At 41.2% G+C, this 26,982-nt stretch overlaps 1 protein-coding gene and 1 pseudogene across 3 annotated transcripts in view; one reads left to right on the top strand and one right to left on the bottom strand.

Moving 5' to 3' along the window:
• Positions 1 to 2,130: 2,130 nt before the first annotated feature.
• Positions 2,131 to 26,982, bottom strand: part of PAPSS2 (3'-phosphoadenosine 5'-phosphosulfate synthase 2) — a 95,735-nt gene continuing 70,883 nt past the window's right edge. For 2 of the 3 annotated variants that reach the window (XM_025274204.3, XM_006072996.4), the window contains 6 exons: positions 24,100 to 24,114; positions 20,066 to 20,271; positions 9,350 to 9,485; positions 6,157 to 6,425; positions 4,516 to 4,745; positions 2,131 to 3,965 (listed from right to left, as the gene is read on the bottom strand). In XM_025274204.3, coding sequence (XP_025129989.3) covers positions 3,824 to 3,965; positions 4,516 to 4,745; positions 6,157 to 6,425; positions 9,350 to 9,485; positions 20,066 to 20,271; positions 24,100 to 24,114 — 998 coding nt within the window. In that variant the 3' untranslated portion in view covers positions 2,131 to 3,823. The remainder of the gene's footprint in view (positions 3,966 to 4,515; positions 4,746 to 6,156; positions 6,426 to 9,349; positions 9,486 to 20,065; positions 20,272 to 24,099; positions 24,115 to 26,982) is intronic. The other variant, XM_025274205.3, reaches the window with a different exon arrangement.
• Positions 12,630 to 12,747, top strand: LOC112581689 (annotated as a pseudogene).

The following is a 26,982-nucleotide window of genomic DNA, read 5'->3' as shown; positions in this document are numbered from 1 at the left end:
GGGGCTGCCCTCGTGGCTCAGATGGTAAAGAGTCTCCCTGCAATGCAGGAAACCCAGGTTCAATCCGTGGGTCTGGAGGAGAAATGGCAAACCACTCCAGTATTCTTGCCTGGAAAATTCCTTGGACAGAGAAGCCTGGTCCACAATCCATGGGCTGCAGAGAGAAGTGACTGAGCACAGACACACGGGCCATTATTATTTGAACCTAATCTGAACTGTACTTTTCAACTGTTTATGGAAAGCAGGCTTATGCAGTAAATCAAGGTTTTTCTTTACCTCCCATAAAGTGTATAATACGTTGTATGGCATATAAGAACTTTCACAAAAGTTATTTAGTAAAATAAGTGCAGAGCAGGTTTGAGTTTCCGAAACAAGCCAACCATATGGAAGAACTTTACCAAATAAAGTCTGTATTACCAATGGCAGCAATTACAAATACATGTTATGACATTTAAAAAGCTGTGCCCCATTTGTGGCTTATGGATTTGAGCGTAATAAAATTGTATTATTTTTTAAAAAACATTCTGTAATTTAGATTTCTAATTGAAAGTGGTCTTCCCTACAGTTAATCCAAATTAGTAAATCTATGGAAATGGTAATAGCTTGGCAAGGAGGGGTGAGTACCTCAGTAACAAAAGATAAGGCATTGAAAAACCATTTAATAGAAGACTCAATGTAAAAGATTTGTTTCTCAGTTTGTCAAGACTTCTTTGCATTATCACTCTTGCCTAGCTCCATAAAAAAAGTATTTATTTTGTCTGGGTTTTTTTTATCAAATAAAAATGTCCAAACTCTAGACAGTGGCCCATTTATTTTAGTAAGTTCAATAAAATTAAAATATAAGCAAAAAACATTAAAATAGGCACCTTTGAAGTGAATTGCTTATATACGTCACTTTAACCATTGGTGAGTATGTATAATGAATGGCCCAATAATAGTTAATATTGACCAAAAAATTAAATACATGCCATGGGGAAGGAAAAATTAGTGGTTTACTCTTTCAGTAATCTATAGTTAATTCTTGATAATTTATGCATTATTGGTAATGGGAATATGCATATATAATAGAAACCTGTATCATTCAAAATCTCAAAGACAAAAGCTCCACAAAAACAATTGGTTGTTCTTGTGCTCACCTGATTTCCTGATTACCTACCTATTAGGAAAGTATGTTGAAGATCTATACTGGACCTAAAAGGTAATAGGAGGAAGATGAGGAAAAAGCAGAAGTGAACTTAATTGTTCTCAAATGACTAAGATGTGTTTCTTCGTGCAAGAAAGATGGGTTGGAAAGGAGTCTTGTAGGCTTGATATAAATGCTGATCGGTGTAAGTCCACCACGATCCGAACAAATCAGTGATTCACATGTGCCTTCCACACAGCCCTGTACGGTCTGGCCTACTCCCTCAATACCACTTCTGTCTTTATCTACTTACACATTCCCTGCTCTGCTTTGTCCAGGAGCCAGCAAGTAAAGATCTGGAGAGAAAGATAAAGTGGTAACAAAGGCACCTTTGAGTTGGCTGTTACACCAGTTTTGTTTAGAGTGAGTTCAGGAACAAAAATTTGCATGAAACATTCAAGACGGAAGAGACGGAGGGACTCTAGGAGGGAAAGAACCCCACATCTGCAGGCCTGTGTCGAGGCCGCTGAATACACCAGCAGCAACTGCGGACGTGAGTGGAGCAGTGGGTGCTGTGGAAAAGCATAGCTACTTCTGACCCTGCTGGAACTGCGTAAGCTTGTTGGAGGCACTTTGAAGAAAAGGGAACAAATTAAGGAAAAGTTAAAGGTCGCCAGATCCCACTGCATTGAAATCCCAGGGTGAGGTCCCTGAGGAACTGCAGTGTTGGCTGAGATCCTGTGCCTGCACGTCGAGAGCACAGTTTAAAAATGACACAAACAGAGGTTAAACAGCCTTGTAATTATGGTCTAAAAGCTGCTGCTGCTGCTGCTGCTGCTAAGTCGCTTCAGTCGTGTCCGACTCCGTGCAACCCCATAGATGGCAGCCCACCAGGCTCCCCCATCCCTGGGAAGAGCTGCTGTTTCTCTCCAATTACACCAGTTCACAGGGGCTTCAACCAACACATATCAACCAATCCTTGAAAAGATAGGCAGGAAAGACTCAGCTTTTATCTTGGAAATTTATTAAAATAAGAATAAGCATCAGTTGTACATAGAAATAGTTATTTGCACTAAGTACTACTGAAGCAGAAGAGCAGTTTTAAATATATTAAAAACTCACAAAATATATTGATTAAGGCACTGCGTCTTGTCTCGTGTTTTCAATAAACATGCTGTTTTTAAGAAGGCAGTAGGACCTCTGATTACATGAATATAGGCACTATTACTATTAAAGATGGTCATACTTTGCTGTGGCCATTGTGATCTATTTCTCAAAAGAAGTTTCATTAGCTTGGATTAGCATTTTCTTTAAAAAAAAAAAAAAAACTATGAAAAACACAGTTTTCTCTTTGCAGAGTCTCTTCCAGAGAGACCTATTTACAAAAGGTACTATTTTTTCATATATTCCTAAGCAACACGGAATTACACATAAGGGGCCAGATTGCCTCCCAGAGAGTAAAGCCATCAGAGGTTGGATGTCCGAACAGCATGCTGAGTCTTTGGAAAAGTTTTTTTCAAGTGTAATAAAATCAGCTGGGTTTTAAAAACCTCTGGACCTTTCAGCATCCAAGAAAACTGGTTAAGTGCCCTCTGTTAAGGAGTTTTGTTGAGCAGTTGACAGGAACCAGACCCAGCTCCTGTGTTGTGCAGTGCAGAAGGCATATCAGCCTGAGGCGGGAGAGCCGGGTGCTCCTGTGCCACCAGCGCTTCCGAAATGCCAGTTTGGCCCTTCAGTTACAGTGCTCTCATCAAGCCAGTGCTTGTCCATCATTTTAGTCTGGTCACCTGTAAGATGAAAAGGTTGGACTTTTCCTGTGTTTTTGTCCGGTTCCAGCAGCTCAATAGTCTGATGGGTCTGAATTGGGTCTGGTCCCCGCCGATGCCACTGCAGTTAATAGGTGCAGCATCTCCGTGGAACACAATGATCACAGCAAAGAGGAGAAAGTATTAAGTCTCCACATTCCCAGATTGAGGCCTGAGTGCAAATCTCTTCATCAAAGCCCTATATGCTATTTAATTAAAAGTCGCCATTTAATTAAAAGTCACCATTTAATTAAAAGTCACCATTTAACTGGAGTTCTATTATTCACAGAAAAAAGACTTATTAGACAATGTAATTTTCGTGGCAGAACTAGATTGCATATCTCTCTGAGATTAACTTCACATTTTCACTCATTGGGTTTCTCCAGTCGTACAGAAGAGTCTGAGCATTAAGGCTAGATTTGGGCATGAGGGAAACAAAGGAGAATCTTGACATGAGCATCCCCTCATCTAGGGTGAGATTTTCTTTTTTTTGTTTTTCTTTCACAGCTATATAGAAAGCTGCCCGTCTGATTTCTTCTGTTGGTATATGACATGGGAGAGTGCAAGTTGGCAAGACTTCAGCTGGAAAAAAAATGCTTTACTTTTTGGCAAGTAAAGGAGACACATGGTCAGAGCTTTAAGAAATCTAGGAGCTACTGCTCAGATGCAGTAGAAAAGTAATTTCATTCTGAAATGATAACATTTCTTTTACCTGCTAAAGTTTGGCCTTCAGTTTTACTGTATATATTATATATATACACACACACATACATACACATGTGTGTGGTATATATACATATATATAAACTGTAAATAAAAGCAATTGAAAAGTAATCACAAAAATAGAAAAAGAAATCAAAGAGCAGTTCAAAAAGAAACTGGCTCTGAAGGGCATTTAGTTGTTCTTCTCCAGGGACGCATAATAATCTGTCAGGATTTTCCATGCTTTGGGGGCCATGAAGCCATCTGGGGGATTTTCGCCTTCCCGGGCCAGCTTCCTCATACGAGTTCCTGAGATGAAGTCAAACTCGTTGTGCCTGTCATAGGGTAGCAACAAAGAACTCAGCATAGGTAAATAACATCTACTTCAAAGACCCCAGGAGGATGTTATGGGTTCTGAAACTACATTTTTTTCTTTCTGTAAAAAGCTGCACCTTTCTAAGTTAAGCAGTTCAGTAAGTTTTCAGTAAAGGAACTTGCAGAAGACCCGGAAATCGTAGCAGCTCTGCAGTCAGCGCTCACGGCACCTCTCAGTTCATAGGGCATGTCTCCTATAGCTCTGACTACTTGGTGAGCTCTGAGCATGGTTGAGTGCTCTATTAACACTTGAAATCTTTTTCTGTATATACAACCCTTTCATGTAACGTGCCAGGCACTCAAAGCGTGCCCAAGGAATTTGTGTTGGAAAGGAAATACTTAAGGACCATCTGTTACAAGATGTGCTACATCTTTGGGGGACAAAGAATGTGCAAGACCAGGTCTGAGCTTACAAGGGACCATCACTCCAGCTAGGAGCTTTCCCAAAATTTTCTCTCATCATTCCAGTCATACAAATGTTGATTACAGAATTTTCTTCGGAAAACCTACCTTTCTGGATTATAGAAGTCCATGGCTTTCTTGGCTTTGTTGTAGGCAGCCACTCGGAATGGAATGATTTCCACAGATGTGAGGCCAGGGGCCATGGTCAAGACCTTGCCCCCGTGAGAGGGTTCATACAGGTCTTTCTTGGTCTCAGGATGGGGCATTCCTGCAGGGTCCCGGCCCACAATGTAGAAATTGGCCCCTGCAACCATCCGGGCTCTGCAGTGCCACTGGACCTAGGAAATACCACATCAAGGACATGCTGATCACCACTGGCCAATCCTTTGGGCCCCAGTTTATGGAGACATCCCTTTATTCTGCTTCAAAAGTAATTCAGCAATGTGGGTCAACTAATAATTGTAAGAAAGTCAGTGAGGTGTCCAAGGCTGCTCTTAGCTCATCTGTATTGTCCTACTGGGAAGAATATAGGAGTTTTTGGAAAAGGAAATGGCAACCCACTCCAGTATTCTAGAGAATTCTATGGAAACTGGAGCCTGACAGGCTACATACAGTCCGTGGGGTCACAAAGGGTCAGACGTGACTGAGCAATTAACATAGGAGCTTTAAAGATAAGAACCTTCCCTCTTAGAACCTGGGGTTATAGTTTGTAATCTCTCCAGACTAACAGACGACGAACACTCAGATCTTACTGTTCCATAGAACTATGTGAATTTTACTTTTCAGTTCCTCCCTATTCAAAATAAATCACAGTTTAAGGGAGATTACAAACTCCATCTCTTACCATGGACTTCCATGTAACTGCCAGTAATGAGCTAATTAACATTCATATGCACACATTGATTCCATTTCAACACAGCATTGGGATTTCAAAACAAGTTGCCCTCTTTCAAGCTCAGATAGAAATAGGATAGGGAAGAGAGCTAGGGGCCTGGAAATTTGATCTGGTTGAAGATAATTCATTAAACTCACCTTGGAGCATTCCAAAGTGCTATGACCTTTTCAATTCATTATTCTTACTGCAGACTTGTTCATATCCACTACACGGGTGGTGCTGTGCGACAAAGGAAGTCTACTTGACAGGCCCAATGTGTTATGATGAAAGGGAGACATTAAGCTTTTAAAAATATCCTCTCCCTTCTAATGTAGCTCACTGAGCATGGTGAATCACTTAAGAGTAAGTGGTAACTTCTGATATATTAGGCTAGATACATCTTGCCCTATAACCCAGGTAAGCTGTATCATCCACCTTGTTCACATACCAGCTTGCAGAGTCTCAAAGGCAGTATATGATAGGTTTGATTTGGTGTTGCTAGTATTTTTACAAATGAAAAGTGAAAAGTGTTGGCGGCTCAGCTGTGTCTGACTCTGCACCTCCATGGACTGTAGCCTGCCAGGCTCCTCTGTCCATGGAATTCTCCAGGCAAGAATACTGTAGTGGATTACCGTTCCCTTCTCCAGGGGATCTTCCTGACCCAGGAAGTGGGTCTCCTGCATTGCAGGCAGACTCTGAGCCACCAGGGAAGCCCCACAAATACTATATGGAAACATAATCAGGTCAGATAAAAAGAGACCAAAAGATGTCAGAATCTGTTCATAAAGAAGAATCCCAGAAGAGCTTTTGCTTTTCTAAGTGAGACTTGATCCTACACTTGTGAGTCCCAGAGCCCAGATCAGGGAACTGCTCACCTCTGTGGGGCCAGCATATAACATGGGAGATGGGAAGATGGCAACAATGGTTGACTTGGGATCAAGAACCTCTTCTTCGAGCACAGCTGTGTGCTGTTTCATCCGCCAGTCCAGGGGCACGTCATCATCTTTGGTCCAGCCACCCAGCGGGTGGAGCAGCAGGACCGGGTGCTTGTAGCCTCTCTCCAGGAGCCGGCGGCGGGTGTCCTGCATCAACAGAGCATGGCCATTGTGGACAGGATTGCGCAGCTGGAATGCAAACACTGCATCTGGGGAGTGAAAGCAGAACACCAAGATCAAAGACATGCAATGCCTTCAAGAACAGAAAAAGACGCAGCTGTGTTTATTGTTCAGTGTACTTGTTATATCCACTTGCTTTTTCTTCTATTTTTTAATTAAAATTTTCAAAAAATGTTTACAATGTTGTGTTGGTTTCTGCCATACAACAACAAAATCAATCATAATTATACATACGTTCACCTCCCCCGCCCCCCACCCATCCTTCCAGGTCCATCACAGAGTGCCAGACTGGGCTCCCTGTTCTACACAGCAACTTCTCACCAGCTATCCATCTTACACCTGATTTTATATATATATATATATATATATATATATATAGATGCTACTTTCTCCATTCATCCCACTTTCTCCTTTACTGTGTCCACAAGTTCGTTCTCTACATCCACATATCCATCCATTCCTTTCCTGCAAATAGGTTCATTGATACCATTTTCTAGATTCCATATATATGCATTAATATACTATATTCGTTTTTCTGACTTCACTCTGTATAGCAGGCTCTAGGTTCATCCACCTCGCTAGAACTGACTAAAACCCTGTAGAGGATGTGGGGAAAAGGGAACCCTGCTACACTGTTGATGGGAATGTAAACTGATACAGCCATTATGGAAAATGGTATGGAGATTCCTTAAAAAACTAGGAATAAATCTACCATATATGACCCAGCAACTCCACTGCTTGGCATATACCCTGAGAAAAACCATAATCGAAAAAGACACATGTACCCCAATTTTCATAGCAGCACTGTTTACAATAGCCAGGACATGGAAGCAACCTAGATGTCCACTGACTGATGAATGGATAAAGAAGATGTGGTACCTATATATAATGGAATATTACTCAGCCATTTAAAAAAAACATGAATTTGAGTATATCTGCTTGCTTTTAAGAACCAGCTGGAAAACCACCTGGATCTTTAGGGGTGTTACTCCAAAGGTACCAGTACCAGACTTTTTAGACAGAGATAGGACACAGGCAGGAAGCCCTAAAGGGAGAGCCTGACTCAGAAATGAACACATTAGTTGCCAAGACATTTCTTACAAACCACAGCTCAGGCAGGGGCTGGTATCGATCCGTCCCCTTGTGCCCTGCTCCAGCCTCATTTCCCTAGGGGGCGAATATTGATGAGGAACATTTTCTGGAATCTGCAAAATCTTAACAACTTAAAGATATAAAAACACATCTTCACTTTATGGAAATCTTCAAAACTACTTCACTTAGTGATGAAGTCCTGGGAGGCTTAATTTTTCTTTTGGTTATGAAATGGATTAATGTACATCCATTATAGAAAACTTAGGAAATACAGAAAAGCCCAAAATAGAATATAAAAATCATCCATCATCCTATCGTTACTTTTTCTCTCTTTTTCAAAATATGTAAAGTGAAAATCTTCCCTTCCCCTTGGCCCCACTTTATCCCTAGAGGTAGCTGTTGTCATTGGCAGGTTGGTTCACATGTTGCCAGACATTTCCACTTCTACACACAGAAGTAGGTTTGGGTTTTAAAAGCAAATTATCCCATTTTACTTTGTTTTCCGAGATTATTCTATACATACTGTTCTGAAATTTGCTTTTTTACTTAACAAATATACTTTGGGTATCTTTATGTGTCAGTGTATATTTTTTTAATAGCTGCATAATATTACAGCAGTTCAACTTTATAAGCTTTCCATATCTTTATGATTGGAAGCTTTAAGCTTTATGGTTTCCTGTGTGGATCACAATAAACTGTGGAAAACTCTGAAAGAGATGGGAATACCAGACCACCTGACCTGCCTCTTGAGAAACCTATATGCAGGTCAGGAAGCAACAGTTAGAACTGGACATGGAACAACAAACTGGTTCCAAATAGGAAAAGGAGTACGTCAAGGCTGTATATTGTCACCCTTCTTATTTAACTTCTATGCAGAGTACATCATGAGAAACGCTGGGCTGGGAGAAGCACAAGCTAGAATCAAGATTGCTGGGAGAAATACCAATAACCTCAGATATGCAGATGACACCACCCTTATGGCAGAAAGTGAAGAGGAACTCAAAAGCCTCTTGATGAAAGTGAAAGTGGAGAGTGAAAAAGTTGGCTTAAAGCTCAACATTCAGAAAACTGAGATCGTGGCATCTGGTCCCATCACTTCATGGGAAATAGAGGGGGAAACAGTGGAAACAGTGTCAGACTTTATATTTGGGGCTCCAAAATCACTGTAGATGGTGACTGCAGCCATGAAATTAAAAGACGCTTACTCCTTGGAAGAAAAGTTATGACCAACTTAGACAGCATATTCAAAAGCAGAGACATCACTTTGCCAGCAAAGGTACATCTAGTCAAGGCTATGGTTTTTCCAGTGGTCATGTATGGATGTGAGAGTTGGACTATCAAGAAAGCTGAGCGCTGAAGAATTGATGCTTTTGAACTGTGGTGTTGGAGAAGACTCTTGAGAATCCCTTGGACCGCAAGGAGATCCAACCAGTTCATCCTAAAGGAGATCAGTCCTGGGTGTCCATTGGAAGGACTGATGCTGAAACTCCAATATTTTGGCCACCTCATGTGAAGAATTGACTGATTGGAAAAGACCCTGATGCTGGGAGGGATTGGGGGCAGGAGGAGAAAGGGACGACAGCGGATGAGATGGCTGGATGGCATCACCAACTCGATGGACATGAGTTTGGGTAAACTCCAGGACTTGGTGATGGACGGGGAGGTCTGTATGCCACAATTCATGGGGTCGCAAAGAGTTGGACACGACTGAGCGACTGAACTGAACTGAACTGAGACATATCAATAGATGAAGGTTTTCAACTTTTCAAACCTGTAAACATGCTGTTTCCTGATAGCCTTAATTCTATAAGCAGAGGATGATTAGAAGTATTAACAAATGCAGGAGAGTCAGCCTACATACCAGCATCCATTTCTTTACACTTCTGTTTGAGCTCCAGAGGTGTCAGGCGGTATTGGTCCAACCCATCATTCCACCGTATTCTTTCCAGCACCTGAAGGTCTCCACCAACCAGCCAATCCCCACTTTCCATCACCATCTAGAAATAATTTATTAAAATTCTTAGTGATACATATTATTTTCTATTTTATCTCAGAAAGTTTCTTCTTCTGAACCAGTCTTGGGCCACTTGAACTAACTGCTTTCAGTTCTTCAACATTTCTAGCACAGTATATATAAAACTTTTTGATTTCTCAAATCCTTTTACTCTTAAAAATTATTGAGGATAAACAAGAACTTTAAAAAAAATACTGATTATATCTATCATTATTTTCTGTTTTAGAGATTAAAAGTGAGAACCCTTAGGGCTTCCCTGGTAGCCCAGTGGTAAAGAATCCGCCTACCAATGCAGGAGACACGGGTTCCATCCTTGATCCGGGAAGATCCCACATGCCCTGGAGCAACTAAGCCTGTGTGTGCACCTGTGCTCTGGAGCAAACGAGCCGCAACTATTGAGCCCCAGAGCCTGTTCTCCACAACGAGAGACGCCACTGCAATGAGAGGCCTGGCACTGCAACTAGAGAATAGCCCCCGCTTGTTGCAACTAGAGAAAAGCCTCCACACAGCAAAGAAGACCCAGCACAGCCAAAAATGAAATTAATTTTAAACAAACTGAGAATCCTTAAAAATATTTATTCACCTAAAACTAACAATAATGAAGTCATTAAATATTAACATAAACATTTTATTTTTTGGTGAAAAATAATTGTCCAAAAATATAAGTGAAAAGTAGCATTGTTTTACATGTTTGCAAGTCTCTTCATTATCTGACTTAATGGAAGGCAGCTGGATTCTCATATCTACTTTTTCACTTATTCTATGGTAATATGTTATATTGACTGAAACGGGTAAACAAAATTCAACTTCAGGTAGGTGGTTAGAAAAGGGAAGAGTACTTGAATAGCCTTTTTCTATCATTGTGGATATTCTTCATTGATATAAAAAATTAAAGAACCAAATTTAAAAATCAGCAAAGAACTTCAACAGACATTTCTCCAAATATGATGTACAGATGGCCAACAGGGATATGAAAAGATATCCAACATCACTAGTTACTGGAGAAATACAATCTCATACCTATTAGGGTGGCTACTATCACAAACAGAAAATAAGAAGAGTGGGCAAGGATGTGGAGAACTCCCTCATGGACTGTTGGTGAGATTATAAAATGGTGCATCAGTATGGAGTTTCTTCAAAAAATTAAAAATGCAGCTGACACATGATCCGGCAATCCCATTTCTGGATATATATCCAAAAGAATTAAAAGCAGTGTCTCACAGAGATTTGCACATCCATATTCATATTGGGCTCCAAAATCACTGCAGATGGTGCCTGCAGCCATGAAATTAAAAGACGCTTACTCCTTGGAAGAAAAGTTATGACCAACCTAGATAGCATATTGAAAAGCAGAGACATTACTTTGCCAACAAAGGTCCATCTAGTCAAGGCTATGGTTTTTCCTGTGGTCATGTATGGATGTGAGAGTTGGACTGTGAAGAAGGCTGAGCGCCAAAGAATTGATGCTTTTGAACTGTGGTGTTGGAGAAGACTCTTGAGAGTCCCTTGGACTGCAAGGAGATCCAACCAGTCCATTCTGAAGGAGATCAGCCCTGGGATTTCTTTGGAAGGAATGATGCTAAAGCTGAAACTCCAGTACTTTGGCCACCTCATGGGAAGAGCTGACTCATTGGAAAAGACTCTGATGCTGGGAGGGATTGGGGGCAGGAGGAGAAGGGGACGACAGAGGATGAGATGGCTGGATGGCATCACCGACTCGATGGACGTGAGTCTGAGTGAACTCTGGGAGTTGGTGATGGACAGGGAGGCCTGGCGTGCTGCGATTCATGGGATCGCAAAGAGTCGGACACGACTGAGCGACTGAACTGAACTGATTCATAGTAGTGCTATTCACAATAGCTAAAAGGTGGATCAACCCAGATCTCTCTCAAAAGAGGAACCAACGATGAACATGAATGTCATGCATACAATGGAATATTATTCAGCCTTCACAACAAAGGAAATCCTGTCACAGGCTATAACATGGATGAAACTGGAAGACATTAAGCTAAGTGAAAAAGCAATGCACAAAAGGATACTGTATTTTTCCACTTACATGAAGTATCTAAAGTAGTCAAATTCATAGAAAATAGAATGGTTGATACCAGGGGCTGGGGAGAGGAAAGGAGACTTGTTATTTAATAGGTACAGAGTTTCAGATTTTCAAGATGAAAAAAGTTTTGGAGATCTGTTTCACAAGGTGAATTACTTAACACTACTGAATTGTTTAGTCTCTATAAGTTATATCTGACTCTTGCAACCCCCTAGCCTGTATGTAGCCCGCCAGGCTCTTCTGTCCATAGGATTTTCCAGGCAAGAATACAGGAGTGGGTTGCCATTTCCATCAGGGAATCTTCCTGACCCAGAATGAATCTGCGTCCCCTTCATCTCCTGCATTGGCAGGCAGCTTCTTGACTAACAAGCCACCTAGGAAGCCCAAAATAGATAGACGGTAGATAAATAGATGATTGATAAAAAAACTTATTTTTTCATTGAAGTTTTCTCTAAAGCTACTATCAATATTCTCACTTTTCAACACCCAGTCTCAGTTGAAAAAGTGACTTCAGGAAAGGGTGGGTGAGGAACAGAACAAGGAGACTTGGAAAGAACCATCTGTGCATTGTCCCATACTTTAAATGGCCCAACTCTGGTCCTCTTCAACTGAGCCCCTTCTGTCAGGGCAAAGAACCTCTTGTGAGCAGACCCACCTGAAATTTGTATATACTCTCTAGACCATGATCTGTGTACGTGGGACATTCTGCCTGGGGTGCCCACAAGCAGACCCAGAGGGTCCTCAGGGCATGCAGCAAGGCCAAGCATAGGAAGAGGAGGGGGTGGCTGCAAATGAAGAGCCAACTACCCACACACTACTTTATCCTGATGCAGAACCAAGAAGGCTAAAATTGAGCCTGGCCTTCCAGAGTGCCATCAAGGCATACTGTCAAAGTAAAAAGATGAAACATTTTATTTAAATTTATTAGGTAAGTGACTTATTTATTTATTTTTTAGATAAGTAACTTTTAAATATGATACTGGGCTTCAGCTCATTCTTACCCTGGATTCCACAAATATTAGGTGTGAATGTGGTATAAAGAATGGCCAAGTAATGAAAAAGAAAACCATGACAGTGTTTGATGAGAGGGTGAGCACTTTGTTTGACAAAGATGGAAGAGGCCCCAGGCCTGACAGCACACATACGGTTAATGCCTTGCCATCTACTTTGTGGCATCTAACCCTGGTTTTTACATTGTACACCTTAAACTTATACATTGTTACATGTTCATCATATCTCAGTTAACCTGAAAACAGAATAACATGACAACCTTTGTTTTTCCCATGAACTTAAATATGTTCCACTCTTTCCCCATCTATTTGCCATGAAGTGATGGGCCCAGATGCCATGATCTTTGTTTTCTAAATGTTGAATTTTAAGCCATCTTTTTCACTCTCCTTTTTCACTTTCATCAAGAGGCTCTTTAGTTCTTCACTTTCTGCCATAAGGGTGGTGTCATCTGCATATCTGAGGTTATTGGTATTTCTCCCAGCAATCTTGATTCCAGCTTGTGCTTCATTCAGCCTGGCATTTCTCATGATGTACTCCACATATAAGTTAAATAAGCAGGGTGACAATATACAGATCTGACGTACTCCTTTCCCGATTTGGAACCAGTCTGCTGTTGCATGTCTAGTTCTAACTGTTGCTTCTTTACCAGCATACAGTTTCTCAGGAGGCAGGTAAGGTGGTCTGGTATTTCCACCTCTTTAAGAATTTTAAGTTTGTTGTGATCCACACAGTCTTTGGCGAGGCTTTGGCGAGGTCAATAAAGCAGAAGTAGATGTTTTTCTGGAACTCTCTTGCTTTTTTGATGATCCAATGGATGCTGGCAATTTGATCTCTGGTACCTCTGCCTTTTCTAAATTCAGCTTGAACATCTGGAAGTTCACGTTAAAGCCTGGCTTGGAGAATTTGAGTATTACTTGACTAGCGTGTGAGATGAGTGCAATTGTGCGGTAGTTTGAACATTCTTTGCATTACCTTTCTTTGGGATTGGAATGAAAACTGACCTTTTCCTGACCGGTGGCAACTGCTGAGTTTTCCAAATTTGCTGACATACTGAGTGTAGCACTTTCACACCAACATCTTTTAGGATTTGAAATAGCTCAACTGGAATTCCATCACCTCCACTAGCTTTGTTCATAGTGATGCTTCCTAAGGCCCACTTGACTTCGCATTCCAGGATGTCTGGTTCTAGGTGAGTGATCACACCATCGTGATTATCTGGGTCATGAAGATCTTTTTTTGTACAGTTTTTCTGTGTATTCTTGCCACCTCTTCTTTATATCTTCTGCTTCTGTTAGGTCCATACCATTTCTGTCCTGTATTGTGCCCATCTTTGCATGAAATGTTCCCTTGGTATCTTTAATTTTCTTGAAGAGATCTCTAGTCTTTCCCATTCTATTATTTTCCTCTATTTATTTGCACTGATCTTTTATTTTGGTGGGCTCCAAAATCACTGCAGATGGTGACTGTGGCCATGAAATTAAAAGATGCTTGCTCCTTGGAAGAAAAGCTATGACCAACCTAGACAGCATATTAAAAAGCAGAGACATTACTTTGCCAACAAAGGTCCATCTAGTCAAAGCTATGCTTTTTCCAATAGTCATGTATGAATGTGAGAGTTGGACTATCAAGAAAGCTGAATGCTGAAGAATTGAAGCTTTTGAACTGTGGTGTTGGAGAAGACTCTTGAGAGTCCCGTGGACTGCAAGGAGATCCAACCAGTCTATCCTAAAGGAAATCAGTCCTGAATATTCATTGGAAGGACTGATGTTGAAGCTGAAACTCCAATACTTTGGCCACCTGATGCGAAGAACTGACTCACCGGAAAAGACCCTGATTCTGGGAAAGATTGAAGGCAGGAGGAGAAGGGGACAACAGAGGATGAGATGGTTGGAAGCCATCATCGACTCATGGACATGAGTGAGTAAACACTGGGAGTGGGTGATGGACAAGGAAGCCTGGCGTGCTCTAGTCCATGGGATCACAGTCAGACACAACTGAGCAACTGAACTGAACTAAATATGTTCCATATGACGCTGCAATGCAATACATCACACCTGAGAGCAGGTGTCTCTCATCAGTCATGAAGACAAACATTATGGAAGGCTTATTCCTCAACCGCATCACAGTTGTGCAACCATTGCCCTGACCAGATTCAGACTTGCCTTTTGCACCATTCAAAGACAGTGTGTGTTGTTAGCATACTAGCAATCAGCCTGTATTGTTAGCAGAAAAGAGAGGGGCAAGGAAAAGGGAGAGAAAGCTGATTAATTTTTAACACCCAGCCAGAAGACATCAAGGTGGTGATGGTGCAGCCTGGTTCAATTTCCTGTCATGGTCAGATGTTAAGGTTTACAATGACTTGCATTTCACAGCTCTTCAGGGAATGGGGGATTAGAGCCAGCCATGGTTCTTAACAGAGGGCGATTTTGCCTCTAACGGGGACATCAGACAATATCTGAAGACAGTTTTGACCATCACAGTGGGGAAGGGTGTGCTGCTGGAATCCAGTGTATAGAGGCCAGGAATGCTACTACATATCCTATGTTGAGCAGGACAGCCCCACAACAAAGAACTACCCAGCCCCATGGTTAGTAGTGCTGTGGTTGAGAAATCCTGAGCAGAGAAAGGGTTATTGTAAGGGGTTTGGTGGTTTTTTCATGGCCTGCCTCCTAAATTCCATGCTCAGGAAAATGACTTAAGAATATGGTCAAATACCCATACCTATACATTTACTTTCTCCTCATTGCTTAAACTACAAACAAAATTTTGAGAGACCTCAAATCCTTGGGCATGCAGTAACTCATTCTGGACGCCAGGGGTCCACCCTACATTGTTCTATTAGTGAAGGCAATCCTGAACCTGTTTAATTCACCACCCAGCCTAAAAATATATATGGAGAGCGATGCTGAAACCAGGCTTTAGGTATATCTTGGATCAGGAAGGACAAAGGGCATCTCTCTCAAAGGTGATCCCAGAACTGTGGTCCAGCTATTAGGAAGGGAGGTCCAGTGGCTCTGCCCCATTTCCAAGGACTTTCTGGCCCATAAGTCCCCACTTCTTTCCAAGCCTCCTACCAAAGGCAGGTGTAGGGCCACAGTTAGAGACTCTTCAGAACTGGACACACAGAGGGGTACAAGTAACAAGCTTTAAGGAAGTCTAGTGAAACAGTGTAAGAGGAACTGGGCTCGGAGCCACAGACAGCAGGAATGTATAAAGGATAAGAGGAGGAGCCCAAGCACTCGGATGAGAACGAAGAAAGCTATGGTGAACAAGAGGGCAAGGTGAGGAAGAGGAGAAGGAAACAACCTAGAGAGGAAGAGGGGATGTGCGCATAAGAAGGAAAGGAGCAGCTAAGGGTGGGAAGGTGTAACACAGTGAGGAGGAAGGAATGGAAGGAACAGTGTCCTAGGTTGGGGGACTAGCATATGCAAAAGTATGAGAGAGATGCTACAATGACCAGCTGAGAATGCATGAAAGAATATTTTCAGCGGTGGAAGTAATGAGTAGTAAGATGAATTATATCTCTGTATGAGTTCCAAATAAAGCCTGAACAGTTGCTCCAACTGAAGAATGGAGAAAAGATTTGAGGGGAGTAGGGCAAGAGACAGGGAAGAAATTCAGTGTCCTGGCCCAAGTTGGAACAGAAGAGAAGTGAACAACTCCAAGCAATACTTTGGAAGCAGAACTGCTAGGACTGGTGATTGAATGGACAAGGGAGAAGAAAGAAGCAAGAATGACATCCAATGTGGTATATATGTACAATGGAATATTAGTCATTAAAAATGAAATGATGCCATGTGCAGCAACATGGGTCAACCTAGAGATTACTGTAGTAAGTGAAGTAAGAGAAAGACAAATATCTCACTTATATGTGGAATCTTTAAAAAATGATACAAGTGAACTTACTTTTGAAACAGACTTATAGAAAGCAAACATGGTTACCAAAGGGGGAGGGATAAAGTAGGATGTTGGGATTAATATATACATACCACTATATATAATATTGGAGAAGGCAATGGCACCCCATTCCAGTACTCTTGCCTGGAAAATTCCATGGACGGAGGAGCCTGGTAGGCTGCAGTCCATGGGGTCGCTAAGAGTCGGACACGACTGAGCGACTTCCCTTTCACTTTTCACTTTCGCGCCTTGGAGAAGGAAATGGCAACCCACTCCAGTGTTCTTGCCTGGAGAATCCCAGGGACAGGGGAGCCTGGTGGGCTGCCGTCTATGGGGTCGCACAGAGTCGGACACGACTGAAGCGACTTAGAAGCAGCAGCATATATAATATAGATCATCACAGGGACCTACTGTATAACACAGGGAACCCTACCCCATACTCTGTAATAAGCTATATGGGAAAAGAATCTGAGAAAGGATATATATATGTGTGTGTGTGTATGTGTCTGTGTGTATATACACATATAACTGAACCAGTTTGCTGTATACCTGAAACTAACATAATATTGTAAATCAACTATACTTAAACTTAAATAAAAATAATACTTTGAAAATAACACAGAAAATTAGGAATATATTTTTTCAGAATGCCAGGAGATGTACATTAAAAACAGAAAATTCATTATGGAAAACAAATGTTATTGATCTTATGTCTGAAAAAATAAAAGAAAAAAAAAAAGAATGATATCCAGGATTTGGACATGGACCATGCTTTGGATGGTGGACCTTGGGGGACACAGGCAGGGGAACCATGCTGGGGTGAAGTTGCCCATGTTGAACTGAGGTGCTTGCAGGATATACCCTGATGGAGCCCCATGAGAAACAGCTCCGGATGATTATCTAATGCCATGGTTCTCAACCTTCACAGTACATTGGAATCACAAAGAGCTTCAAAACCCAGGACAGGCAGAACTGAGCCCAGGCCAAGGAAATCAAAAAGTCTGTGAGGGAGGGCTCTGGTCATGGGTAATTTTTAAACAGGCAATGCTGCTGGGCGAACTGACCATAATGGTCTTCACTGCAGGGCTAAAGGATATAAAAATCTTCCCTCCTATTCTTCACTCTTGGTTTCTACATTATAAAAGAGGAATAATGATTCTTAGGTGCTTCACAGGAGCGTTGTGAGAAACAATTACCATTTGGAAAAGCTTTGAGAGCCATGGATAAAAGACAACAGGATTCCTTTAAGCATTACTTTTACAAGTTTCAGCCGCTTTTCCTCATGATCTCATCTGTGGTTCCGTATTCGTGAGAGGGAGGGTTGGGAGGATTGGGATGGAAGGTCAGGGCAAACTGCATTGAGGGGTTGTGTAACAGATGCAGACCGTTTCCTTGGTGACTGACCACTTTCCATGCAAATATAACTCCCAGGGCCACATGGAAATACAAGAAGGCCTATGAATACTTTTGGAAGGAATTACTGTTGGAAAAATTGGGAGTTCTGAAAATTAAAAAAAAAAAAAAAATGTTTAATTACTGTGAATTTCAAGGTGCTACAAGATTTGCAGTGGGACTTCCCTCGTGGTCCAGTGGTTGAGAATCCACCTGCCAATGCAGGGGACACGGGTTCAATCTCCAGTCTGGGAAGATCGCACATGCTGCGGAGAAACGAAGCCCATGCAGTACAACTACTGAGCCCACGCACGTATAGCCCGGGCTCCAACAAGAGAAGCCATCACAATGAGAAGCCGGTGCACCGCAGCTAGAGAGTAGCCCCGCCCCCGCCCCCGCCCCCCCCCCACCCGCAAATAGAGAAAGCTTGCGAGCTGAAGACCCAGTGCAGACAAAAATAAAGATGAATAAAAAATTTTTTAAAGAACCTTAAAGGAAAAAAATAAAAATGTGCAATAAGGAGAGTTCCTTTCTCATAAACACACCTTCAGCACTCAAAGTGTAGCTTATACAGGGTGAGTGGTCCTCTCTCTCTCTGGTTATCCATGGCCCATTTCTCGCCATGAGCTCACTGGGAATCTTGACAGAGTCCCTCTAATGATCTAATGGTACTGAGTCACTGACTATATTGTCAAGGCCATGAATCACACCACCACTCTCCCCACCATCTAAGAAATTCTGACCTCCAACAGACAAGATAAAAAGAAGTAACTGCTTAAGAAATTCTTTGGATTTTTTTTTTCTTTTTAGTGCTAACGATGTGTATGTGAATGTTAGGGCCCCAAAGTGAAAGTATCTGAACTGGCATGAAGTAGGATCACTGCTCTTTAGGTTACTGAGTGCAGGTCAGATCCTAAACCTATAGGATTATGATCAGAGAAGGAATGAAATAAAGGCATAATTAAGGCTTGGAACATAATTCCTCAAATAGCTGTTGTCCAATTATTTTAATGACTGTCTGCCAGCCTCTTGGAGAGAAAATGTTCAGATGGCTCTGAGCCTATCAGCAGGGTGAACAGTTGTGTCCAATAAGTGAAAAGCTGCTTTGCTCACCCACTGACCTCTGTGTTCCACCAAGGGCCTTGAAAAAGCTCTCTCTACCTTGCATCAGTTCACAACCAAAAAAAAGAAAAGGTTTGTCTAACAGATTTGGACAGGTTTCTTCACACATCCATTGTGTGCAGTCACGGGACTGGAAGACATCTCGGAGTTATTCTGAATCTGGTCCGCTCCTTTTACAAATGAAGAAACAGAGGGCCGGAGAGAGGACTGCCTTGTTTAATCACAAGGTTTTCTAGAGTCTCCTGGGTTGCAAATGGTTCTTTATTCCTGTGAACTTTCTGAAATCACTAGTATGTGTCTTTTCTTATTTTTGCTCTAATGCTCTACTCTTGGATGAAGGATGGCTTTTGCATTCAATTTCACATATTTTTCTTTATGGAAAATGAACCACATCAACATCTAGCAATTCCACTCCTTGCCATCCCACCCTATCACTGCCAACATTTAGAAGCTGTAAAGGAATCTGAAAACTTTTAGTCTATTTTGCCTTTAGGCAGATTGACTCCAAAACAGTCCTAATCAGATGAACACATTTTTCAATCTTAAAAATATCCACTAATGAAAGTGTGGCATTTTCCTTCGGGAAACTGCCGCTATTTGTGCCCTTGTTTACTGAAAGAATGTCACTGACCACCACCCTCCTCCCCCACAATGGCCACAGAGCATGAACTCCAAGTCTCTTTCCAGAGGTCAGTTGGATCCAGTCTGTATGAAGAAATTGACTTCCCTTGTGAATTTCAAGATAAACAGGGCTGCAAGCTCTGCCTGTGGTTTTTTGCATAGCACAGCTATGATTTTAGTCCTCTCCTCAGGATGCTAGACAAAATTATCTCTCCGGTCCATTTGTAACCCATTTAGCTGAGGGGACTGGCCATCACAAGAGACCATTCAGACCAACCCTCAAACAGAAAGTCATTTTTTTTCCCTGACGAAAAGGATCTCCCCAGGCAAAGCTTGCAATACCTCCCTTAGAAACACATTCTTCCATCTCACCAGTTTTTCTAAGTCCTTCGTGAAGGAATTTAAAAGATTTTTTTTTTTTTTACCCCAAGTTGAAAGAAAGCCCTTCTGAAAGTTTTGCCACTTACTTTGATATAGGGGTGTTTTACACACGTTGTGCCCCACACATGGGAACAACGCTCTTCTTTTCTATGTTCGTAGAATTCAGGATCTTCTAAGATAGCCACCTTCCGTCCTCCGTGTGTCAAGACAAACTTACTGCAGCCTTCCAGCCGTGTCTTATCATCTGCAGAGATGGGGAGTACTATAGGGATGCTCATGTTGATCACTCCATCTGTGGAAAGAGCCATGTGGTGTGTGAACGTGGGGTACGAGGCATGTGCTCCTTTAAAGGGGACTCCCATGTGTGCCATTTCCTGCAAAAGGCATCAAGACCCACTCTAACATAGCTGTGCTGCTGCACTAGTTTTTCTAGAATCTGTGATCAATCCTTTAAGAAGAGGCTTCTCAAAGCAAGAGATGGAGCATTTGTGAAAAGTGGGGTGTTTCAAATTGTGGAGATGGCTTCAGTAAGTGACTTGGAGGCCCAGGAGGGATTGTCTCCCTTCTGAGTTCCCTTTGGAAAATTCCGTCCTGACTTCCACACACTAGGGAGCTTAGTCTTTAAAAATCCAATTAGACCAAATAAAGGCACTGCCCGGCGTCTCTGCAAATCCTGCACCTGCATATTAAACCACCTTGCAGATAGCAAGCCTCATACAGGATCCACCTTTGGTTGAATCGTGAATGAGGAATCCACAGATACAGAGGCTGGACCATGGGGCTGGAGCATGCACAAAGTTTGGTATATGCACTGGCTCCTGGAACCAAACCCCTGAAGATGGGAAGGGAGGTCTGTGACTCCTTAATGAAGCCAGAGAACATAAGAGAGATTACACAGCTGTTTCCCCGCTTTTGTAACGGTGCCCCAACACTCCAGCAAGTATGTCAGACTTTCTGTTGTACTTACAGTGAGAAAATGGGGGCACAGAATTAAGGGTGTAACACTAAAGAATATTTGGGCAATTTGGGGGGTGTTGCCAAGTTCAAGACTCAGAAGGGAATGAAAGAAAGATGAGTAAAGAAAACATTCAACTTGTTACCAGTTTAAGCTTGACTGCTCACTGCTCCTCAGACTAGTCTATGAGAAATGAGTTGTTGGGGCAAGGAATAGCAACTTTATTTGGGAAGTCAGCAGACCAAGAAGTTGGTAGACTCGCATCTGAGAGAACCATCTTTCCTGAATCCAGGCTTTTTTTATACCCAAAGGGGAGGGGATAAAGTCAAACATTTCCTAATTGCAGTCAGACTCCCCAGGGGATGTGTTAATATCTTCCTCACTGCAGCCATTCTCAGGTGGGCCTGGTCAGGATGTTTCCTGTGAGCTAAACAAAGGTATTTTAGCTTAAAAGTATTTTAGCTAAACAAAGGTATTTCATGTGAGCCAGGGTTCCTAGAGATGGGGCATTATGTATAATGTAAGCTTATGGGCAACATCCCCTTATTGATTAACTTGTAAAAAAAAAGCAATAGATATATATATGGAATTTAGAAAGATGGTAACGATAACCCTATATGCGAGACAGAAAAAGAGACACAGATGTATAGAACAGTCTTTTGGACTCTGTGGGAGAAGACGAGGGTGGGATGATCTGAGAGAATAGCATTGAAACATGTGTATTATCATATGTGAAACAGATCGCCAATCCAGGTTCGAAGTATGAGACAGGGTGCTCAGGGCTGGTGCACTGGGATGACCCAGAGGGATGGGATGGGGAGGGAGGTGGGAGGGGGGTTCAGGATGGGGAACACATGTACACCCATGGCTGATTCATGTCAGTATATGGCAAAAACCACTACAATATTGTAAAGTAATTAGCCTCCAACTAAAATAAATAAATTTTTTAAAAAAGCAATAGAATACAAAAGTTAAAGAAACAGATCAAATATGGAGATCTGGAGTCAGATGTGTTCTTCCCCATTACAAACTCAGGAATTCAAGACAGGAAGCAAATACTGTTACTTATGGATTGGAGGCAATGTACCATAGATCAATGAAGCCTTGTAAATCTACCTGTCAAAATCCAACTTTAGACCGTCTCTGATAAAGGTCTGAGGTCTGAATTCTATCCCCTTGGGGCATAATACTCTCCTGCTAGCTATGAAACAAAAAAGTTTGCAGGCATATCACTTTGCACATTTAAAATACTCTCTAAAAGTTACTAGGACATAAGGCATGTCACCAGATATAGATGGTAACTTCCAGCAATAAAGAAATTATGTCCATCATAAAATCCTGCAATCTGCTCTGGGAGCCTTCTAAACAAGGAAGATAACTGTGCACAGAAAGTAATGATTTTTGTCGCTCAAACAACTCTGTTTCAAAGTTCAGAGACAATAAAAGTAGTCCGAGCAAGCCCTCTACAGAGAGCACTAAACTCAAAGCCAAGTAATCTCCTATTTAGTACCTGTGTCTCTCACCTCTGTGCTCAGTTTCTCCACTTGGAAAACAGTATCATAAATAACATGTACATCCCTGGGTTACTGGGAAGAGCCATACTGAAAAGCACTCTATTAATTATGATGAAAGATCATTAAGCCCACTGCATAGTATAGTTGATAAAAAGAGGAGGCCTGCAAAGAAACACACCTCCGAGGATGCTGATGATCTCATTAGAAATCATGCTTTCTGTGGATTGTGGATTACTGACCACGCTGCTTATGAAGAGTAGCTTGACAAAAATAAAGTAAGACAAGATGCAGAGCAAAAGGTTGGCGGTATTGGAGGAAACCCAGCTTTGCCTGCAATGTGCCTGCAATGCTGCCTTCCATCAGTGATTCTGGGTTGAATCCCAAAGAAGGCTCCACTCTTTTGTTGCCGTTGCCTCTTCTGGTCCACTAGATTCCAGCCCAGAGTAGCCTCTGATCCACCTTCATCTTGGCCTGATTGAAAAATCCCAACTAAGGACACAGCACTCCCTGATAGGTTGTCAAGACAGCTAATCTGTGGGATGTTGTGGAAGGGAGTTCTACCAAGAAGAAATGCCAACTGATCTCATACACCTGTAGCTACAACTCCACACAGGTAAAAAATTTACTGTCGTTCCCCTATCTTAATCAACTTTTCCATTGATAATACATACAATTATCCTACTATTTAACTCTGTGCTGAAATATCCTCTATAGCTTTAGACATTGACTCGGGCTTTCAGACCTTTTCCATTATTTGTTTCAACTCTGGTGGGAACCACCCTGATTATTTCACTGTGGTGTAACTCACTGTGAAAAAGAATATCGTGGTTTTTTAGCTATAGTTAGTCCAGCACTTACTTCATGTTTAATTGAATAATTTTGCTTTTGCTTTAAATAATTGTCAAGCTTCTTGTTTTAACCTTGCAGATATGTTTATCATTTGTTTGGGACTGTTTCTAGGCAAAAACTAAAATACTTTTTATTGACTAATCTTTTTTCAAGGAAAAACAACAATGATGAAAATAATACTCAAGATAAATGATATCTTTAGAATTTTACCTTTTTCTTCTGGTATAGCACAGACATTTACAATCACAGTGGGCATGTATTTAGTCCCAGTTTTATAACTATCCATCATCATAGCTTGAAATTAAATTCATGCATAATCACTTATCACAAACAAATGAAATATAGTCATCCACAATCCAACCAGGTGCATCCACTTTAAATTGCATCTAAAATTGACTTATCTTTCATCAATTAGAAATGTTTTATAAATTCAATGGGAAAAAATTCCAGATTTGTGAAACTAAATGAGGACAAACACTCAGTAGAAGTAATTAAGCATAAAGGATAATAAATTTTTAAAATCTCAAGAACAAATATGCAATAAAAATTTAGAAACAACTTTACTTTTGTCAGCTGAATACATTATAAACAACAGCTGCATCTGATCCAGAAATTTCCTGTTACTTGGACTCCTATCAACAGAAGGCAGCATTATTCTCTTAAAACTGGTTGGATCGTGAACTGTTAGCAATTCCAACTGTTTCATTTAGATGTTTTTTTAAAGTCATGTCCTTACCATTTCTAGTTAATATAACACGTTTAATTATAATAATTTAACTACTTGGGAAGTTAAAGTACATACCAGGAAGGAACATGCCTAGAGAAATACAAACACAGTTAAGAAAAATATTGTTTTCAACTTTCCATCAAAATAATAGTAAAGCAACAATGTCAAAGAACAAATTCCTATTATGAAATTTTATACATACAACAGACAAATTACTGAGATTTTTGCTACAGCCATTTCTAAAAATAGAGAATATAAGACAGCAAAAAACTGGAGAAAACAGAATTTCTATTGAATACTGTCCAATAAAATCCAACAGTATTGTTTAAATGATTATGTTTTTAAATAATTATAACATATGTCAAAAGCCCCTCCAACTTCAGCAAGAAGTTGCCTCTTATAAATAAGTGGTGTAATAACTACGGTCACCCTTTGGGAGGTGTGGAGGCAAGCTGCTCTAGAATATCCTAGAATTCCAGATGTTTGGAGGACACAAAAGTATGCCCAGTAGAAAAAATGCAGATTTAGAACCAGGATAACTTGGAGTTGAATCCAGACTTCAGGTGAGTTATTTAACCTTCCCAATACTATTCCCTCATATGGACAAAACACCTTCACAGTGGCATTAATCCAGATTAAATGTGATGTCCAATGTCAAGCACTGGGGTCAGAACACCTTATGTGCTGAATAAATGCTGGCAATATGTAGGAAAGCTCTCAAGCCCTGCCTTAGAAAGTCAAAGCCACAGAAGACTTGCCATTAAATGATCCTGTCACACAAAGCTGCCATGTCTTAACCCTACTTGGATGCCACCAGTCAAGAATACAAGCTTAAGGTTCCATTTGTAAATTTAGATGTGACATTTATCATTGGAGAATCTGTGACAACCTCGAAACTATATATCCAGTGAGAAATAAAGTGATAATACACTGACATGAAAACAGATCCTTGAGTAATATAAGGAGTAACTCATATAATCATCAAAAACACTAAAAAGTGAGTTTTTATTTTGATTTTGGACTGAGTACACTGAACTAATTTTTTTCTTTATAACAAACTAATTTGTTTTAACTATGGGATAAATTGTGACCATTTGAGAAAATTAAAACCAAAAAATAGTTTTGGGAGACAGAGTCAGAATAGAAACCTTACTGGCAGACTGTTAGGTGATCAAGATGTGCAATTGTTTAATGGTGGATGAAAACGGCCACATCTGTGACTACAAAAGTTATTTCAAATTTTCAATGGTGGTAACTCAAACTTTCATAAACTGGTTAAAATGAAATGATATCTGTATAATAATATCTTGCCCAACCTTCTGATGTAGAAATACATCATTTTTGAAATGTAACCCTGTCTACTCAGTCCAATGGCTTCCTTGGTGGCTCAGATGGTAAAGTCTCTGCCTGCAATGTGGGAGACCCAGGTTTGATCCCTGGGTTGGGAAGATCTCCTGGAGAAGGAAGGAGCCCAGTAGGCTACAGTCCATGGGGTGGCAAAGAGTTGGACACGACTGAGTGACTTCACTTTTCACTCAGTTCAAAATCCACCGAGCCAAGCTCTTCCATGAGACTAACATGGTATGGTAGAGGACAGAGTGTTTCAACTGCCTTATGCAATTAGTAAATGCCCCCAGGGCTGCTGATGGGTAGGAGAAAGGCCGAGCCCACCCCTTCTACAGGAGCAGTTCCATTTTCATCTGTTCTATACGTGGCCTCAGATTTCACTGAAACAGCAATAACTTAAAAAAACAAAAAAGCTTGACAACCACGAATGTGGCTGGAAAACCCCTCCATAGAGTTCAGATGAACTGCACTGCCTGTCCCAGCAAGCTCATATCTGTCTTCCTTATCTATCTCCGGCAGCTAGAACAAAACCTGACATCCAAGGACACTCAATGAATATTTGTTGGCTAGATGATGAACGTCTTATCTGTGCTACTTTCAAATGGATGTTACTAGAGATAAGCCTCTTAGTCTGTTCAAGACTTTCATGGCCTTTTAATTGTACATGGGGGTGGTGGGGAGGTGTTAATATATGGAATATATTTTATGGAATATAATATATGGAATGTATTGGACAAGGTATCCTTTTAAATGCTCAACATCCCAATGAGAAGGTTAAGTCTTTTAAGTCCCAATGAGGTAGGTACTGTTATTAACATCCCCATTTTACAGATGAGAAAACTGAGGCCCAGAGTGTTTAAGTAATGTGTTCCAACTTCATAGCTAATCACTGGTAAATGAACCCATCGGGCTCCATGGCTCACTCTTATCCACTATGATATCCTGCCTCTGCTTAGGCAGAGGTGGGCTACCTATTATATCCCTGGTAACTATTTTTATTAATTATGTAGGAATTAAGGAGACTTCTGGAGAGTATGGGGAGGTTTGAAGCCTAACTACAGCTGGGGTTGTTTTATGTCCCATTCCCTGGGCACAAGCCTAGAACACAAACATCTTTCTCAAGAAAGAACACCTGCTTTTTCTTCCTAAAAGGTTTGAAGCCCTGCTCAGTATTATACATTCAGTGTGCATCTATCACCATCCCTTCCCCATGTATCAATAATACCCCAAGATCTTGAAATAGATAAGTGGTAATTGATAAGGTCAAGACAGTTCTAGGAAGGAAATGATCATAGAAGGATCCGGAAGTGTTCTGAATAACACATCCTTCCGACCTTGACAAGAGCAGTTCTCTAAAAGCCATTCAGCTTCTGCCCAGAAAGCTGCCTTAAAACCCCCTAGTAGAATTTAGTGGATGAAGTCATCCTAATATATTTCATGTATGGACATGAAGAGCCACACTTTATGCACTAAGGAAGGCAGCTGCTGCAGTAATGTTTGCTGGAGGAGGGGAGGCATCCCACAAGTCAGCAGTGATACGGAGTTCACCCTGGCTCCCCCAGGATGGTCCAGGCAGCTGGCAATGGTGCTTCTCACTGTCCACTGCCTTCT

Source organism: Bubalus bubalis, chromosome 23, assembly GCF_019923935.1.
Source record: "Bubalus bubalis isolate 160015118507 breed Murrah chromosome 23, NDDB_SH_1, whole genome shotgun sequence".
Lineage (NCBI taxonomy): Eukaryota > Metazoa > Chordata > Mammalia > Artiodactyla > Bovidae > Bubalus > Bubalus bubalis.
Note: the sequence above shows the minus strand (reverse complement) of the source record. Positions and strands in the feature narration are given on the sequence as shown.